Raw genomic sequence first — 7387 nt, 5'->3', positions numbered from 1 at the left:
GAAACTTCCTGAACTCCAAAATAGAGTTCACAGCTAGCAGGCTGAGGGTGTTCAAAAGGGTGAGGCCCAAGACACCTTAATAGGCCGAATCATGATAAATGGGTCACTAATAACCCAAGGAACAAAAACTTTCCAAATGTGAAACAATTTTTTCGGTCGGTAAATAAATAAATATATAAAATAATATTTTACATATATTTTTATATACAATTTAGATATACAAATAATATATCATAATATAATTAGATTTATTTTTAAGAGTACATATATAATATATCATTATGTAATTAACGTTACTTTATTTTTAATCTAAAATTATCTAATTAATATATCATTTGTATACTTAAATTATATATGAAAAATATATACGCAAAATTTTATTTTATAAACAAAGGAAACAAAGTTGAACGGCTAGTACTATAATCTAAGCTTACCTTGTTCTACTATTTCCATAAGAGCAGGATAGGGAACAAGAAAACAAGAGTTAACACTACAATAATAAGCCACAAAGAAACAAACTCACATCGTAGGACATGTCCCTAACTAGGCTATGTGAAAAACCAAAACAAGGAAGGAGCCCACTCCTCTTGAAGTCTTACCTAAGTTCCTATGAAAATAGAGTTGAGCTATTCTTTAAACTATCTCATCTTATGGTAGTCAAAGCCAATTTGCTGACACTTCACAAGTGAAAAGTATGCACCCTTTTCTCCTTTACCAAGTAGCTCACCGTGAGACCCCTGTTCGACAACCCTTCCATTCTCAATCACACATATCTTATCTGATTTTTCAACTGTTGAAAGTTTATGAGCCACAACCATACATGTTTTTCCAGCCATTGTCTTCTCAAGAGCATCTCGAACAAGATTCTCTGAGTTATTGTCCAGTGCACTTGTTGCTTCATCCAAAAGCAATATCAGTGGATTCTTCAATACGGCTCTTGCAATTGCTATCCTTTGCTTTTGACCCCCTGATATCTGCATCCCTCTTTCTCCACAGTAGGTTCCATATCCATCTTTCATTGAACTGCAAGCCGAGTTTGATTCATATTTTGGAAAACATATAAAGATCACAAAAACAATAACAAAGTGTGAAAAATTATAACAAACCTTATAAAATCATGTGCATTTGCAATTGTTGCGGCCTCAGTTATTTCAGCTTCAGTTGCATTCTCCCTCCCATATGAGATATTGTCTTTAATTGTCCCTGCAAAGAGTGTAGGCTCTTGACTTACTAATGCTATATGTGACCTTAGAGCCTTGAGATTATAGCACTTGATATCAACTCCATCAATTTGTATGCAACCCTTTGATGGGTCATAGAATCTCTCAATCAATCTAATGATGGTAGATTTCCCAGACCCACTTTCCCCAACTATAGCAGCAACTCTTCCTGCATCAATCTTTAAATTTACGTTATTCAAAACAATCTGTTTTGGTCTAGCTGGATAGAAAAAGTCTACCTCCTTAAACTCTATGTCTCCTTCTATCTTTTCTGGTTTAATACCCTGTAAATCATCCGGGTCCATTTTACTCTTTCTTTTCAAAATCATAAAAATCGACTCCAATGCACTTGATCCCTTGGACAAATCCGATGTTGTGCTTCCTGCATCTGCTATCACTTTACTTGTGGACATCAAGATGAAGAATATCCGAAAGATATTCTTATATAGGATATTTCCTTGATAGAGAAGTTTCCCACCATACCAGAGAAGTAGTGCAGTGTTTGCAGATGTGATGAATTGTGAGAAATATAATGCAAAACCTGCATACCAGGATTGTCTATGGCTCTCTTTCTCGGGAATTATTTGTGTGAGCTCAAATAGTTTCAAAATCTTATCTTGAGAATAAAATGCGGTAATAATCCTGTGGTTTCCAACTGCCTCACTGGCTAATTCACTGGCCTTGTTTTGTGCTTTCAGTATTTTCTTGGACATTCTCTTGATTATAACTGCAACGCCATAGTAGGCGCAAATTACAAGCGGTTGAACGGCGAGTGCTACAATTGCAAGTCTCCAGGATAGTACTAGAGTCAGAACAGCTGCTAAAGTAGTTGATGAAATGGACTGAGCCAGCAACGACAATCGATCAGCGATCAGAGTTCTTACCATGGTAGCATCAGTAGCCAATCTTGAACATATTGCGCCGCTGTTGTTGTTTTCTTCATCAAACCACTCCATCTCAAAGGTTAAAATCTTTCCAAACACATCTTCTCTCACCCTTTTGGTCAAGCTCTCTCCCATATGCCCAAAATTGTAATGCTGAATCACATTGGTGATGCAGGACAAGGCGGCAAAGGACAAGAAGATGAAGCAATACTTTCTTGTCTCTGATCTAATCTCATTTTTATCATTTAGAAAGTAAACAGATAGAAGAGAACCCATGCAGAAAGTATGAAATGGCTGAATTAGCCCATTGGAAATTGCCCCAATGCAACCTAAAAGGGTTGACTTCCATTCAGGCGTTGCCATGAGCATCAACTGCTTCAAATTTGGGGGATCATGAGGATCTTCAGGCTTCTTGACACTTTCCTTATTTTCAAAAGAACCTTCAGAAATAGGTTCATTATCATTTCTGCATTCAGTTTCTTTAACAAGGGAGACAGTAACTTCATCATCAGTCAAAGTTTTCTGTTGTTGCACCATTGTTGAGTACGCACCATTTGTGTTTTGCAAGAGCTCCTCATGAGAACCTGATTCAACCACTTCTCCCGAATTAATGACTGTAATTAAATCAGCAGTGCGCAGAGAAGAAAGACGATGTGCGATAATTATTGTAGTTCGCCCGATTGAAGCCTGATTTAGAGCATCCTGCACAGCCTTTTCAGAATGTGAATCCAGTGAGCTTGTCGCTTCATCTAGTAGCAGGATTTTTGGGTCTCTAAGCAATGCCCTTGCTATAGAAATCCTTTGTTTTTGCCCTCCAGACATCTGAATTCCCAACTGCCCCACCTACCGAAGCACACACACATATATGTATATATATTACTAAGATCAATATCTACATAGTGAATCTCCAGTGCAATCATCCTAAAATTATTAACTTACAGACCAAATGTGAGTGACTAGTAGCCATCTATACAAAATGTGAAATCAAAATGGTTGGTTAGGACTCACCAAGGTGTCATATTTGTTGGGTAGTTGCTCAATGAAGTTGTGTGCATTCGCGGCTTCAGCTGCTCTGATGATCTCCTCCATTGAAGCGTTTTCTTTCCCAAACTGGATATTATCTTTGATTGTGGTGGCAAAAAGAATAGGCTCTTGACTGACAAGACCCATTTGACTTCGAAGCCATTTTAATTGGAGCTCTTTTATGTCAACACCATCAAGGAGGATTACTCCTCGAAGAGGAGCATAAAATCTTTCTAGTAAATTTATAACAGTTGATTTACCAGAACCACTTTTGCCCACCAAAGCAACAGTTTGGCAGGCCATTACTTTTAAATTGAACTTTTTTAAAACCAAGCTATCTGGTCTTGAAGGATAGGCAAAATCTATATTGTTGAACTGCAGTTCACCTTTAACATCTGCTATGATTTCGCCTTGTTGGTTTTCAGAATCGATGCTCGGAACTCGGTGAATCAACTCAAATATTCGTGAAGCGGCAACGTTTGCCTCCGTAATGAACCGAACGTTGTTTAATGCACTCCCAAGAGCACTGCATGGTTTATAAATTGAAACCAAATACATCAGGTTCATAATAATCATGGAGTTCTCATAAACAAATTAGTTCTCATAATGAACTTACAGTCCTCCAAATACGATACAAGCTCCAGCAGTAAAAACATTCCCACCTTTATCTCCCTTCTGGATCACTAAAACGCTGCCGTACCACGCCTGAAATGCCCACAGTGCAAATGTAACTCCGATACTCCCAATCGCCATTCCTTTCAACAATCCTTGCTTGATTCCGAGTTGCATTGTTTGTTGTAATGCATTTGAATAGCTTTTCATCATCCTTTCCTCTCCAACGTACGAATATACAGTCCTTATCGATGACACGGCTTGTTCGACTATCCCTTCTGCAACCGCATACGCTTTATATATCTCCATTCCATTCTTCATTAAGAGTTTCCCATACACCATCATCGGAATAATCAGCAAAAAGAGGCCGGGAACAACCACCACGGCCAATCTCCATGAAAGGTATAAAGCAGCCAGTTGAGGTGCGATGAATAATGACATATTTGTAAGGAAATTTGGCAACTGTTAATAACTCCAAGTTAGATACAATTGCATATAGAATTATAAATCTAGCCTTTTTGTATCGATTAAAATCTGTGACAAATAATTAATTGTAATGGAAAATTTGAGTCTATTAAAAATGCAATGTTTTAAATTTATATCAGAGTCTTTCATATCATATTTACAATAAAATTCTTTTAATATAATAGATGCATTTTCCCTTGGCGACCAAAAAAAAAAAAAATCGGAAAAGACAAAAATTAAAGTGCGTTTATTTAAATAACCTTTTCAGAAAAAACCCCTTGTATTTTGAGCATGTCATTTGAGATAGTGGAGACAACTTGGGATGTGATGGATTTATCCTCACTTGTGTCAAAGAATCCTACGTCTTGACGCAGTACAGCTTTCAGATACATTGTGCGTAATCTTGATGTCTGTCTCTCAGCGGTTCGTGCCCAACAAAATCCTTCTATTCAATAGCAAAACACAATAACGCAGAAGAAAATTATGCGTGGTTTTTGGACATTTGTTCTTGCGGAAATATTTTGTTAATTCAGATGTTCTTTTATTATCTAAATGAGAAGAAAACTATGTTACATTGATGATTGAACATGTATAAATTAGTATCTTTTTTGAATAAATTAATATGTATAAATAATTATTATATTTAATTCTTATTATAGTAATAATATTAAAATATTATTTTACTTAAATAGATATATATGTTAAATAGACCAAAGGTGTGGAAACAAAAAAAGGTTGTGACAAATCATAGATAAGACCTCTAGATAAATGGTAAAAGGAAACTGAAATAAATAAAAAAATAAGACTAAATAAAAAACAAATCATTGTCAATCAAAAACTGTAGAAAAAATTGCCTACTATCAATAAAAACCTATTAGAAAAGTACTCATCATCGATTAAAATCTACCAAAATCAATCTAGAGATCTAGCCAAGACCTCTTAGGCTCTTTGACTTCTTCGCACGATGACAAGCTCCAACCCTATTTGCTCTCTTCACATGACGACAAGATCTAATCCTCTTTACCTTCTTCGCACAGTGACTAGTGGTTGTGATGCCAGCAGGCGGTGGTCGGGGAAGGGGTAAAGATTAAATAGTGACGATAAAGTTTTGGGGTTCATGTAATTTTAATTGAATATAAAAATATTTTTACTCTAAAATTTTAATAAAATGTCTTTTATTAACAAAATCAAGATTAATTTGATAATTTTTTAACCTCTAAACGGGTGGTAGTAAATATATTAATTCATACATTATTTATCATATCAACTTGATAATTAAAAAATTAGTATAATTTTAATTATTTTATAAATTAAATAAAATAATAAAAAAAAATTATCAAGATAATTAAGATATAAATCCAAACCAATTATTCCCTTGCTTTATATTAAGGACACTCCTTTTCCTTCTAGTGTACATTAGTTTAAGTTATTGCCTAATTTTATGTTGTGAAGATATATAATTTCATCACTTGCAAATAAATTTTCAAAAACCAAGAGAAAGTTTCACAATTCCAATTAAATTCTTTCGTGATTATAGTAAGCGCAGCTTATATCGCAACCCAAACCTCAGGTGTTAGGTGACAGTTCCCCCCGGTTCTTCAATTAGGGAGCAGGAAATAATTATTGGTGCCTACATAGATCATCGATTGTAACATCTTTTAACTTAATAATTTGCAACCCTGTATTTAAAAGTTAAAAAAAGCAACCAAAATTTCAATAAAATCAGGTTCAGCTATGTATTTAATTATGAACCATAAACATATATATAGAGTGGCTTCAGTTTATATGACGATGACAAACTTCGGAAAAACATATATAATATGTTTATATGTCAATAATGAATTAGCAAAAACAACAATAAAATGAAGTACCAAGAAATGCCCCTGAACCCACGCCAACTGCAAGATAAATAAAGTCCAAAGCGAACTGCAGACAGAGTGAACAAACTAAAAATTATATCTATCACATAGATTATTCAATGCATATTCAAAACATATATAATTATATTAAGAAAATACCTTATTCATATCTTGACGAGAGAAAGAAGAAGCGTAGCTATTCATTAAGTTGCTCATAACTATTTGAATCAGAGCCATACCCAATCCATTTGCAAAGCATCCAATTAAACCAAGCATCATCAACACCTTGTCCTTCCAATCAGCATATTTCAGAACCCTCCACAGTGACCCTGATGGCAATCTTGATTTTTCTTTGCTCTCATCTTTGACCTCGACTCTATCGTTTTCCGCCATTTTTCACCTCAGCTAGCTGTATTCTTATTTTTCTGATTTTCAAACTGTAAATTGCATATTGTTTTCTCCCTAAATATAGCCATCTTCATGTGAACGTATGGCGGTCATGCATGTCAATTTTCATATTATGGATGCCAACAATCGTATATTGACAGAGTCTTACTTTATTGTTAGATTTAATATACGAATTATGGAAACGGGCCTGCAGAAGGGGAGACCTGACGGAGACGCTCAATCGGACGACGACAAACGCCAGGTTGGCAGTAGACTTTTGTGACCATTCCAATTGGAAAGGACCAAGCTACATCATCGAACTGATTTGTCGTCAATTTTGCTCTGTTCGTTGTTGTTTTTGCCCCGTCTGTCTCTGTCCTAATTTATAACTCTTTCCATTCAGAATTTTTCTTTCAAGTTGGATGACTCTTGTCTCTTCTTAATACCAGAGTTAGAATAAGGAAAAGGGATAAGATTTCGGCCAGCTTAGGTCTATTTCTTCTCTTGTAAGAATTGATTTAAATGAACAAATATAATGCTATTATAAATATAACAAAATAAATATACGAGGAAGAAGATTTGAGAGACAGATTTAAAATGGAACAAGAAAGAAATAAGAGCAAAAGCTAATTAAGAGAAATGATTTCCAGATGAACCAAATATAAAGAGGGGGGGGTGGGGTGGTGGGGTAGTTTGGGGAGCAGAGGAGGAGAGGAAGGGGGTGTATTGATTAGCTAAGCTACTTCTATAGGAGCCCAAATTTTTGACTCTCTCCTTATTGCATTCATCGTTTTTATACTCAAAGTCATACATGGAGGCTTATCCATGCCAAGTGTTTTTGTGGTGGGAAGCAACCTAATGTCTAACACTCTTAGATTTCCATGATTTACAGATAATTACACTAACTTTGTTAAGAAAATAACCTAGTGAAATAAAA

The 7387-nt window shown here is 35.3% G+C and overlaps 1 protein-coding gene across 1 annotated transcript; it reads right to left on the bottom strand.

The window, feature by feature from the left end:
* Nucleotides 1–417: 417 nt before the first annotated feature.
* Nucleotides 418–7101, bottom strand: LOC123200005 (putative multidrug resistance protein). The gene is made up of 7 exons (XM_044615079.1): nt 6223–7101; nt 6076–6130; nt 4465–4649; nt 3744–4201; nt 3113–3653; nt 1107–2947; nt 418–1023 (listed from the first exon to the last, which is right to left on the bottom strand). The coding sequence occupies exons 1-7, from the start codon at nt 6454–6456 to the stop codon at nt 639–641; spliced, it is 3699 nt and encodes a 1232-aa protein (XP_044471014.1). The 5' UTR covers nt 6457–7101; the 3' UTR covers nt 418–638.
* Between the last annotated feature and the right edge of the window lie 286 nt (nt 7102–7387).

Source organism: Mangifera indica, chromosome 17, assembly GCF_011075055.1.
Source record: "Mangifera indica cultivar Alphonso chromosome 17, CATAS_Mindica_2.1, whole genome shotgun sequence".
Classification (NCBI taxonomy): domain Eukaryota; kingdom Viridiplantae; phylum Streptophyta; class Magnoliopsida; order Sapindales; family Anacardiaceae; genus Mangifera; species Mangifera indica.
This window is presented reverse-complemented; position numbering and strand designations above follow the sequence as displayed.